Source organism: Orycteropus afer, unplaced genomic scaffold (assembly GCF_000298275.1).
Source record: "Orycteropus afer afer isolate SDZICR_OR568_19922 unplaced genomic scaffold, OryAfe1.0 scaffold00002, whole genome shotgun sequence".
Classification (NCBI taxonomy): Eukaryota; Metazoa; Chordata; class Mammalia; order Tubulidentata; family Orycteropodidae; genus Orycteropus; species Orycteropus afer.
In genome coordinates, this window is record NW_006921589.1 from 32,735,827 (window position 1) to 32,748,909 (window position 13,083).

The 13,083-nt window shown below is 37.7% G+C and overlaps 1 protein-coding gene across 1 annotated transcript in view; it reads left to right on the plus strand.

The window, feature by feature from the left end:
• TRAK2 (trafficking kinesin protein 2) overlaps positions 1 to 4,996 on the plus strand; it is a 40,620-nt gene extending 35,624 nt beyond the window's left edge. Inside the window, exons 13-15 of the mRNA XM_007935158.2 lie at positions 88 to 354; positions 2,179 to 2,284; positions 4,318 to 4,996. Coding sequence (XP_007933349.1) covers positions 88 to 354; positions 2,179 to 2,284; positions 4,318 to 4,996 — 1,052 coding nt within the window. The remainder of the gene's footprint in view (positions 1 to 87; positions 355 to 2,178; positions 2,285 to 4,317) is intronic.
• Positions 4,997 to 13,083: the final 8,087 nt, after the last annotated feature.

Below are 13,083 nucleotides of genomic sequence, written 5' to 3' on the forward strand. Positions count from 1 at the left end.
AAATATATATATATATATATATATATATATATATTTGTGGGAAATTCAAGACACGCCTTCTCTTTTGTTTTTGTCTTGCGTGCTCAGGGTCACAAACTCTACATCATTGGCAGCAGCTTGCACAACCAAACTTGGGAAGCATTCTTGACCCACGACCAGGTGTCATCACTAAAGGCTTCACGCAGTTGCTGAATGATGCTGTCTTTCACCTCTCTGATTTGGAAGAGGATGAAGAGGAAGGTATCACTTTCCTGGTTCAGCAACCTCTTCAAGTGGAACAGGACCCTTCAATGTCCAAGCCAGTAACAGGGATCTTCCTTCCGCCCATTACTTCAGCAGTTGGGCTGGTTACAGGTGAGAAGAAATGCTTGATTGACTGGAGACTAGTACCTGGTAGTACTTTGCATTCTGACTTACTGTATGGTCAATTGGCTATAGCTCTGCTCAAATTACACTAGAATGTACTTAGTCTTGGATATAAAGGATAGTGAAGATCTATTTCATTAGCAATTAGTGGCCTTTCAAATTTTCTCCACTTGGCCTTAGAGAGCCCTACATAAATAGCTTCAGCAGAGAGATACAGTCAGTAGTCTTCAAACTTATTGTCTCAGGATCTCTTTACAATCTTAAAAATCACTGAGGATTCTAGTAAGTCTATCTATGAAGGTTATATCTACTGATATTTACTATATTAGAAACCAAAATAGAGAATTTTAAAAAAATATTAACTCATTTAAAAGTAATACTTACATACACAAATAACATGTTCTATGAAAAAATGACTTTTTTAAATACTGAAATTATTTTACATTTTTGCAAGTCTCTTATGTCTTTCTGTTAAGATAGCTGGAATTTCATATCAGCTTCTATATTCAGTCTATTGCAATATGTTGTTTTGGTTGAAGTGTATGAAGAAAATGAAGCTTCACACAGACATGTAGTTGGAAGAGGAAAGATTAATAGTCTTTTCAGGTACTTGTGGATATTCTTTGATACTACTCCAAAACTTGTTATGTGGTAGTTTCTTGAAGGTGTGTCACAGTATGAAATCTGAAACCTTATCAACAAACTTGTCATGCTTTGCTACATAAAATTGCTTGGTTTACCTTGTACTGTGCATTCATCTTCTATCCACACATGGTTTTGTAACATAATGCATTAGTAATTTGGAAAATATTGGTTATGCAGATCTCCCAAACATTGACACATTTCATTATGTAGTATATTAAAGCCACATTCATTAATATCACCACCTATCTCATCAGAAAAGTACTGGTAAGCATTCAGGCTCTTAGTGGTCTATACAAGTTTTTCAAAATTATGATTTTCATTTGAAAACTCAAAAGTTTGTATTGGTAGCAGATATCAGGTGGCTGTTTTTCAAGTAGGAAAACAACTTCATATTTAAGAAAATTTCAAGGCGTACAATGGCACAAGTGCTTTTCCTGTACATAACCAATGTGTCTCAATAGGTAGCAGTAGTGTGTGATGCGTATTTCCCATTTCAGCATGCAGAATATTGAAAAGATTCATGGGTCAAGATTTAGCAAAATAATATCTTTACTACTTCATAAAGGCCATTCTTAGGTACATCTGGACTTTGTTTTTCTTTTTTTTTTTTTTACTCTAAGTACTTGACAGTGACAAATACTTGTATAACTTTGTACCATTGCCTTGATTTGTGCTAAGACACGGTAGTTTTATCCACTTTTGCTTTTTTTGCACCATCAGTACACATGTCAACAGTCAAGTAATGACTTAATATTTCTAAAAAGTAATTTTGACCTTGTAGCTTCCCAAGTGGCCTACAAACCACACTTTGAGAACCACCAGATTAGGTAGTTGGGCTGGATACATTGGATGGCAAGATCTTGATTTTATTTTTAATATATTTTTTCAGAGTATGTTTATCTCTTTTGTAAGTTATGATTATGCCTTTTGATTACAATTTTATAGTACTGAAGGATTGAACTGTATGTTAACAAATTGCTACTGGTGCACTGTTATGTATATTTTGTTTATTTTATCTTTATATATATTTTACTGCCTGATTTGGGGATCTTTAGTATAAAAGGCACTTGATAAACGCTATATTGTTAACAAATAATGCTGAACTCTTTACATTACCAACCTGATCTGTCAATTTTGTGTTTTATTCTCTGCCAATCTCTACTGAAGTTGCAGCCTCAAACCCAGGAAAGTGTCTGTCATGCACAAATTCGACATTTACCTTCACCACCTGTAGGATATTGCATCCTTCTGACATCACTCAGGTCACCCCCAGGTAAAAGAGTCTGGGCAACCTGGTCTCACTTCTTTCCCCAACTACATTTTCATCAATTTTTTAAAAATTTTCATTCATTTTAATTCCCAGAATTTTAATAAATATTCTATGATAATTTATCTTTAGAATATTTGCACATTGATTTTCTCATTTGGCCATTATAACTGTTTGAAGTTGGCAGGCAAGTGTGTATTATATAAATGAAGAAACTGAGGCACAGAAAGTTCAGGTAACTGAAATAAGGGCCAAGAGTAGAAACTAGTAAATGACCTAGCTGTGGCTAGAACATGAATATTCTAAAATCTCACCCAAGGGTTTTATTAAGCCATATTGCTGCTGCTTCTATCTTACCAATTCTCAAAAGGACCTATGGTAGCTGTCAATGATATGTAAAATACTACAGAGGATAATATTAATTAGTAGAGAAGAAAGATGAATAAAAGAGAAATCAAGTAGTGATATAAAATGAAGAGAGAGAAAAACTAGCATATACATTGTACCGTAAAGCCTTATATACTTGCTAAAGTGAGGCATGTATTTGAGTCTTAACTTTCTAGCTGCCATTTTGGAGAGAAATAAGATTATGATTCAGAGAGTCTGTACAGTAGTAGCAGATCAGTTATTTAGGGAAGCATTTAGGTGATATCCAATAAAGATCTCAATAGTCTGTAATGAACAGACATATCTGATTGTTCTACATTGTTCTTACAATGAACAACATGGCATATTTCATAAAATTGGTTCCTGAAGGGACTCTTCGTTCAGGCTAATCTCATCATACCAAGTGTGCAGTTTGGAAAAGGACAGGCAGTTCTGCAGTAAAGTGGGGATGGGAAAGGTGGAAGAGTAGGAATGCATATGAACTGTACTATGCTGCATATAAACTGCACAATCAGAGGTTTTTAATTTTTTAATACTCAAGGACTATTGAGTCAAACTTGTTTGGATTTTGCCTCTTTTATACACTTTAGTATTCTGGAAAATTTATTATTAATCCTGCATTTACATTTTGTTCATTGTTTTTATAAATTTTGATATACTATTCTGTGTTGAAAGTGAAAGTTTATCTATGAAATAGTGATAACATTTGCCCAAGGGTGGGGGAAATTGGCCACAAAAGTACTATCTTGTCATTCCATCACCACATCACCACATCCTTAAAGTGGCTGTCATGCATTAACTCCACATTCACTTTCACCACCTAAAGGGTAATGTCCTTCTGATTCAATATTTTAGGTCTTACTTTGCTTTTATTTATTTATTTATTTAACTAAACATAGGAGAAGAAAGATTCTAAAAGCTGTCAAAGATTTTATCTGTTTTTTTAAATTTTCCAGAAACATATGTTCTAAGTCAGAGTTGAGAAAAATTTATTTCCTGGGTAGCTTTTTATTACTGTTGTTTGGAATTAGCATTTCTTGAGAAAATGGAAATTTAACGTGTAGAGATATTTATTTCTCAGAAATAGAAAATAGAAAGGTTAAGAAGTTAATTTCTCCTTAGGGAAACATCTTAGGTTTAATTCTGAAATGTTGAATTTTCAAAAAAGTTGAATTCTTTACCCATGGTTTATTGTCTCTTGGTGTAGTTCTTTTTTTCTTTTTTGAATTGATATATTTAATCAAAATTTCTAAAAATTAATTTCTTTAGTCTTTAAATTTTAAAAATTTCTATCATAAAATTCAGTGGCATGCCCATAGATATACATTTGAGTTCAAATTTAAGAATGTTTTAATGTTAAAATAAGTGTACAGCAACCTTTTCACATTCTGTTGAAAAAGAAGTATGTTTCAATAAGTTAGTAATTAAGTAGAAATTACAGATAATGAACTAATCATTGAAGTATCATGTTAGAATTTTTATTCCTTAAATCTCTTCTACAGGGTACAGATACTAATGTGGTGCCAGTCCCTCTGTCTTTACTAAGGACAGCTACTATGATTATTTTAATTGCTGACTTGGAAATTGCTTTTAGTCCTAAATTGTCTTTCCTGATTTTCCTTTTTTTCTCTCTCACTCTTTTTTCTTTGAAGTTCTGCATTTCCGTCATTATCCTGCGGAAGTAGTGGAAGCAGTTCATCAAGCACCACGGTGAATTCTCCTGCCGTGTCCTACAGACTCAGTATTGGTGAATCCATCACCAACCGACGAGATTCTACAGTCACCCTCAGTAGCACCATGAGCTTGGCCAAACTTCTACAGGAGCGAGGCATCTCTGCTAAAGTATACCACAGCCCAGTGTCAGACACCCCTATCCTCCAGCCTCCCCCCAAAACCCTGGCTATTCCTTCCACTCCACCAAATTCACCTTCTCACTCACCTTGTTCTTCTCCGTTACCTTTTGAACCTCGACCACATGTCTCTGAAAATTTTTTGGCCTCCCGCCCAGCTGAAACATTCCTCCAGGAGATGTATGGCTTGAGACCTTCCCGGCACCCTCCTGATATTGGCCAATTGAAGATGAATTTAGTGGACAGGCTGAAGAGACTGGGGATTGCCAGGGTGATCAAGACCCCTGATGCCCAAGAGAATGGAAGACACCAAGAGGCAGAAATTGGTCTTCAAAAACCAAACTCTGCTGTTTATTTAAATTCAGGTAGCAATTTATTAGGTGGACTGAGGAGGAATCAGAGTCTTCCAGTCATGATGGCTAGCTTTGGAACCCCAGTTTGTACATCATCACCCAAAATGAGTATCCTGAAGGAGGACTGAGGCTCAGCCGTTAACTGAGCTCTTGTACAAATTAGCACATGAAGGATAGCCATGCACTGACACATGTGATCTGGTCTGACTTGAGAGTAAAGGAATGTTGTCGAAGGGTTGTGAATGTGGCAAGGGGGAGGCAGAGGGATGGAATCAGAATTGAGATGAGGCCTTAATGGACCTGGGCTGGTAAATTCAACTTATAAATGAAAGGACCGTGAGTGAGTGTTTAGAGACAGTGAAGAAAGAAGAGGTTAATAAACTCCTTTCGTTAGATTTTCTTGTCTCGAAAATAAAAAGCGAATAAAAAAATAAATTCAGTAATATTGTAACCTACCTGAAACCCTGAACCTGCTAGCACATTTCCTTCAGGTAAGCATGAATAGGGAGAAGCCCGCTTAGAGACTTGATGAGAGAAAAGGAGCAGTTGTTACTGTTGTGTAAAGAAAGCCAATCAGAAGGATGATGGGGTGAGCTCAGTCTGTTAGTGAGACAGTAGTGAGATGGCTTATATGTTTTCCCCTGATAATGTCTGGTTAAATTAGGTAGCTGTCAAGTGGTGTGTTCACAGCATTAGTAAAGCCAGGAATTTTTATCTCTTTGCATAAGACCCGAAGTGGAGACTCCCTTTTTCCTCTGTTTTCAGGTCTTTGAGCCAGTGGGAGCACAAATATCACTCAAATTCCTTTTGTATTTACAATTAATGAAGATATCTAGCTGTTGGTTTTTTTAAATTTGTATTTTTATACTACACGCACAAAAAAAAACCAACCTGGGTAGGGGGTGGGGCTAGGGGAGGTTGATTTTTAAGATGAAGGAAGATAATGGGTACATTGGAACCAAGGAAACTTGTTTCCAGAGTATTTCTTCTGGATAAGTGCAGTGGCCAAGGAATGTGAACATAACTGTATGTCTTTCAGATTTCCTTGGAGGCTGGAAGGAGGTAAACCAGAAGTGCAATCAATAGGAATTAGGGAAGTTGTATATTTATATATGTAAAAATTTTTTGTAAGGAAAGTTGGTTGCAATTAAATTTTTTCCAAAGTGTGCTATGCATATTTTTAATGAAAGATGACATGTATTTGCACAAAAATTCTCAGGCACATTAAATTATAAACTGAAGTAAAACCCGGGTGCTTGCTTTGAGACTGTGTGTATGTGTTTTCTTTTGTTGTTCTTGTTTTTTTTAATATAAAGTAAAATTAAAACCCATCTGCCTTGTTCTTGACATCTGTGGAAGTAGTGAATGAACTTTTTAAAGGGAGAGTCAAAACATTTGTTTTTTCTCTGGTGTTCCTTTTATTACAAACTATGAGACAGCATAGTGAGACTTTGGGGTTCAGTTTCAGCAGTCAGTAGTGTGACGCAGGCTATGAATTGGGAGGAAACGGATCTGTTTTTTGTGCACTGCTGATCAAGGTCAGCCCCTCATCAGATGACACAGCTTTAGTCAGGGCCATTCTGAAATAAATGCCATTATATGAAAGACATGATTATATTGTTTTTGAAAGCAGGGTTGGGGGCGCATATTGATCATTTTGGTGCTTAATATGCAAATGTATTATTCCTTTATCCTGACTTGACTGAGAAGCAATTTCCTGAAAAGTCGTTGACTGGGACAGTCATGCTGGTACCAATGCGGCTCCCAGTGGTCCTATTCCCAGGCGTGGGGAAGGCCCTTCCTCCCTCCTCTTGCGGCTTCACTCCCTGATGCTTCCCTCATGAGAGCTGTGAGCGAGCCCCAAGGGGCAGAAGAACCAACATGCAGGCCGTGGTCACAGTACTGTTTTCCATCCTTTTTATACCTTTTTGATAATATCTTTCTAGATAAGTTCCTCAAAAACAAAAAGTCCTTCCTCCACTCATTCATGCTGAGGTCAGCATAGCCTACAAATACCTATTTAGAAAGCATTCCAGCAGTTCTGTAAGTGAACGTGAGTCTCACATGACATAGAGTTTCTGATGTTTAAACTTGCAGAATACTCCAATTCACTTTTCAGTTAGTAGCATGAGTTTTTATTTCATTAGGTGATTCTGGGTGCTTACTATGGCCAATTCTTAAAGCTTTTTATTTGCTCTTTAAGAAACTAGTTTTCCTGTTACCTGGGCATTTACAGTTTCCAAAAAAGCATTAGGAAATTAAAAATGTGCGACCAGAGAGTAGTGTGTCAAATTATCAGTTACGCATATTATATAAAAAGTTATAAATTAAGCTAGATTTTTTAGTGTTTTGTATTATAATTAGTATACTTTTTTATAATCAGTATTTAAATGATCCATTGATTACTTTGATGGGGGCAGGGGGAGCAGATTAAGGAGTCCTGGTGGCACAGTTGGTTAGGCACCTGACTGCTAACCAAAAGCTCAGCAGTTTGAACCAATCACCTGCTCCACGGGAGAGAGATGTTATTAGTCTGCTTCTAGGCAATTCTGCTCTGTCCTACAGGGTCGCTATGAATTGGAATTGACTCAATGGCAACAAGTTTGGTTTAGGGGAAATTAGCAGCCAAATACACACATCTGATTAAAGAGAACCAGAGTTAAGTTTTTGAAAATTAGGTTGATGCTGATGTTCCACCAAAAACAATCGTTGAATACTGGTGCATACTTGTCTCTAGAAATAAATCCTTGTTTGAAAATTGAGTTTTGCTGCTTTTGAAGTTTCCACCTGAAAATCACTTTGGGGACAGCCAGAAAAATCTCTCTTGTAACAGAAGTGTCGGCAAAGTATGTTTAGAGAAATTGAATCTTTACAGCAAGTTCCTCCTTGACTTGTATATCCTTTGAGACTGGTGACAGTTTTCGTTTTCTCCATAATATCAACTGTGTATGTACTTTCTTGTCACTATAGGAAATGCCAGTCTTTTTTTTCACCTCCAAAAGGTTTTTCAGTGATTATACCTCAGGTATTTCTGAGTATCCTATTAAATAGTATGAGAAATATCTTTGTGAGCTCTGAACTGAAAGTTTTACCTATAAAAACTAATTTAAAAATTTTAATGACCCCAAATCATAAGTAAATAGGAGTGGGATTTAGGGAAAAGTTAATGACCTATGTTAGAGTAGTTTTTTAGAAAGTTTTATGCTATGTGTCTTTCATTTGATACAGCACAACTTTGGCAAGTAAGCTAGAAGCTGCTCATAGGAGTGGACTCTCAGTATTCAAAGCTTGATACTCTTTGTGACCGTTCTAGTACATGATTTACTTAGTAGTTACTAACATTGACAATTGACATCTGGAAATCAGGCTGTTATTGTTTAATGACCCACTTTGACACTGAACTGACTCAGTGGCAGTTGGGTTTGGATTTTGGTCTTTGATCTTAGATGCAGGCAAACCTGTGCTCCACAGGCAACACAGCAGCAGAGTGTACATAGAGTGGCTGCTGTGCAGAGCCCGGCTGGCCAGCAGTGGGCAGCTCTGCCCTCGGCCAGGGCCACAATATGTATTATCTGGTATTTGGAACTTTGAATTTTGTCAAATAGCTCTTTGGCATCTACCTTTGCTTTGTCAGATGTAAATCAGATAATAAACATGATGTCCTTACATTTTCTTTTGTCTCCTGTGTTTTTGTCCCAATACTTTGCACAGATAGAAACAATACTGAACAAAGTCTCTCCATTATGTTGTTTTGGGTGCAGAAAACAGCCTTTATTTGTCAAACCAACACACACAAAACAAATCAGTAGTAGACTTCAGAAGTTAGCAGATCATTGTACTTTTTTAGATATTCAGAAAGAAGAAATATAATGCAGAGTGTCTACGTATCCTTAGCAGAGTAACATCACTGAAAAATAAAGTATAAAGTCATTGATACACAGATCTTAAGTTTGAGAATATTCCGGAGGTATGAAGCAATACTTTCCCTGTAGTCCACAATGTACTGTTGACACCCTTAGCTATTTAAAAACTGCTTCAAATGAAGTATATTTGAAAATCGTTCGACTCTAATAAAAAAGGGCCCTTAGATTCTGTCTACATTCTTCACAATTGCTGTGAGTTTTTTTTAAAAAAATAAAAATAAATAAAAACAGAATTATGAACATTTTGGAGGAATAAATGAAGTATGAAGGTACTATTTTTCTATGGACATCAGTGATATTCCCATCATCTCCAACTCGTTTTCTTTCACAAATGATAGGAGTAGATATGTTTTAAGTTGAGAAACCTTTTGTTGAGGGTAAAGATTTGGGGCTTTGGGCTTGCTACTGATTTCCGTCTGCTTCTGTTCTATTAAGTTTGAGTTATGCCAGCATCAGTATCTATACTACTACTAATAAAAACCCACTGCCATCTAGTCAATTTCGACTCATAGTGACCATGTAGAAAGAGTAGAACTGCCTGCCGCACAGGGTTTTCAAGGGAGCTCTGGTAGCATAGTGACTAAGGCAATTGACTGCTAACCAGAAGGCAGGAGGTTCAAACCCACCAGCCACTCCTCGGAATGAAGGTTGGGCAATCCTACTTCGTAGTGATACTGCCTCGGAAACCAAAGAGGGGTCCACTATGAGTCGGACCCGACTCGACAGCACACAACAACAATCTTTACAGAAGCAGACTGCCACATCTTTCTCCCAGGAGCAGCTGGTGGATTCAAACCTCTGATGTTAGGGTTAGCAACCAAGCAGAACACTTAACCACCAGGCCACTAGGGCTCCTTAGTATTTATAGTCATTATGTATCTATAGTACCAGAGTATATAGACTGTTCCTGAGGAAAATTCCTTGGCTTTAAGTGATTGATGATTCCTAACCCAAGGAGGGGTCGCTATGAGTCGGATCCGACTCGACGGCACATAACAACAACAACAACAACAACTCTCTGTCTAGCCCAGGCTCCTTTTGAGCTCCAGAAACATGTAATAAATTCCACTGGACATCACCACTTGGATGTCTCCCTGGCACTAAACTGAACATGTTCAGAACTGGCTCATAGTCTGCTCCACGGAACTTGTTTATCCCCCAGGCTTCCACAGCTCAATAAATAGCTCCATTTACCCAATTGTTTAAGCTAGAAACCCAGGAGTCATCATTGCTCCTTTTCACCCTGACATCTGATCTGTCACCAAGTATTACTGCTTTCTCTACTGTCCACCCCCATTTCTCCATGAGTTGCAGCTACCAGTTGTCTCTGCTGGGCCACTGCTATGAACCCCTCACTAGTTTCCCTGCCTCCTGTTGTGGCCCCTCCTGTCGTTTCTCTACCGTTGCAGTCAGAACGACTTTCGAATATGCAGATCCACTCGAGGGCACATAACAACAACAACAGTCAGGCCCATTCCTTGGCTAAAACTTGCCCAGCCCACTAGATTAAAAGATTAGTCTCTGCTATAAACTCCCACTGCAGCTGGTGAGTTCCCTAATGTAAGACTCATTGTGCCTTTACTGAACTTACTCATCTCTGAGCTGTATTGGGGACAGGAGTTGAGCTATGTCTCACACACCTAATAGTGCCTGGCAGACAGTAGAAAACAAATAAGGAGTTGAATGAGTGGATAAATTTATAACTCTATTTGAACCATTGGTCATGACCCACCAGTGGGCTATGAAATCCATTTAGTGAATTGCAATCAACTTCATTTTTAAAAGGAAAGGAAATGCAAGAGAAAAGCAAATCCTAAGTGTATTATTGCATAACATTTTTTACTTAAAATGTGTAAAATATATTTCTTACAACGAGTTGCAGTAAAATAAAAATGAAAGTCACTAGTCTATAATAGACTAGATTATAGTTTAGTATAGATTATTATAGATAGTCTATAATAGACTAGAATAGATGATAGTGAGATACGGGCTGTCAATTCCAACTCATGCCACCTGGTGTACAACAGAAGAAACTGCTCAGTCCTGCGTCAGCCTCACAGTCACTGGCATATTCAAGTCCATTGCTGTGGCTTTGTGTCAGTCCATCTTACCGAGTGTCTCCCTCACCCTCACTGGCCCCCACTTAACCAAACATGATGACCTTCAGCGACTGGTCCCTCCTGATGACATGGCTAAAGCAAGCAAGTCACAAAATGTTCTCTCGTTACCCATGACGTTTTGTTTGCCTAATTTTTGGAAGTAGATCACTAGGTCTGTCTTCTAGTCTGTCCCCATGGGTGACACCAGTATTGGAAATGCTGGTGGCATGGTTTGCAGCGTCACAGGCAACATGCAGGCCTCCACAGTGTGACAAACTTACAGGCAGTAGTCTATTATGAGTATTATTTTCTATAATGGAAAACAACTTTATTTAGGAAAAATAGTTAAAAACCCTTGGTGTCAGAAAAGGACCCCTTGCCCTGAAGGTTTTATATTTTTATAGATTTTAAAGCCTTATTAAATTCAAGGAAAAAAGTGCCTACTTTAGACTTGTAGGTTTCTAGAGCAAATGGCAGGAGTGTTTAAAATCTTTTACAGATTTTTTCTGGCAACTATTGCCATAGGCCAATTAAGCTTAAGAGGACTATTTAATTCTGTTTCCTCTGAAAATACATCCTAAGTCTGTTTTTCCTGATTGCTGATGGTGAAAGTCAAAACCAGAATTAGGTGTGTGAATTCTTTGTTGTTGAGGGTGGTCACTGGCCTTGGAAAATATCTTAAAGACTCCAGCTTTCTCTCTTTAAGAAGAGAGAGCTCTGAGCCAATGAGGGGCTGCCATTTTGTTCCCATGGCAACAAAATAAACAAACCTTTGCCAGCCATCTCCCAAGGACAAACCTCACAACTCAAGGCCCATATCAAGGGAGTCTGAATGGAAGAATGACCTTCTTCTCTAGTTTGAGTTTCACTGCAGTATTGAGAAACTCAACCTGGATCATCTTTATAAGAATGAAAATTCACATTCATGCCAGTTCAGCCTTTTAAAAGCCTTTGATTGGATTCACTGTGAGGAAGTCTCTGCCCTACATAGTGTAGATTTTCTGCTTTTTATTTCAATCCCCTGGAATGACCACTGAAGTTGAGTTCTGGAACATCTGGATTTGAACTACTCTGATTTTGTGTTGAGGGGAAACAGTTTCTCTATAACGCTGTAGTTCTTTAAAACTCTTGACTTGGGAAGGAGCCACGTGGGAAAAACATATATTTGGGCAGTCCAAGGTAAGCTCTTTGGAAAAGATACTTTATATAATTTTTTTCTGCTGGTTATTAATACTAACTAGTGACCTCTCTGAAAACTCAGCTGGCTCACTAGTAACTATGGTGTCACCAGTTGACCCATTTAGCCTATTGGGTCTCAGGTAAATTCATTTGGAAGAGATATAGGAAAGGAAAAGAAGAGGAAGAAAGAATACTTAAAAAAAAGAAAAAAAAAAAAAGCCCTATGCTCTTAGATCCACACAAACATCGAGTCACTACAAATGCAGTAGCTCTATCTGTGCTGTTAGAAATCTCATCTATATATAATTTTATGCACATACAATTTTATAATTTATAAATATATGTAAATTACATAATTACTATGAATGTATGTAAAGTATGTGCTCACTGGTGTAAATTCTGTAAAGTAAGTTTATGTAAGTATAATATATGATCTTTAAAAGAATTTACACAAATGAAAACACACTTTATGTATATTTGTGGAACATTTCTGGAAAGATACCCAAAACAACTGTTAACAGTGGTTCCCTCTTAGAAGGCTGTTGGAAGCCCAGGGCTAACGTTCAGCTGGAAAGCACAGCTATTGAAATATTGAAATGCTGCCATAGTGGTTGGTCAGTGACCACTGCTCAAAGGCCTTTGAATGTCCTCCCTGCCACCCCATTTGCCTCAACTCCCCCGGGACTCCCAGACCTTCTTCAGATTCCCAGTTCTGCAAATTGCTCCTTCTGTGTCCTCTCTAAGCCACAGTATACTCATCTGTAAATTTTGGATAATAGTAATGGAGCATTTACTGTGAAACAGATTCACAGTAAATACTCAATTGTGGCAAATTTTAAATTGCTTTTCAGTCTGCTGGCTGGCAAGGGGAGTGGTGTTATCCCATTGGCAAGACCTGCACCAGCTCAACAACTTTCAGAATCCACGTATGTGCTCTGGGCCCTTCCCAATTTATCTCTAAGTATTGCTGTTTTGACTCTGAATGGTTTAACCCTCTGCTGTTGTTTTAGTAAG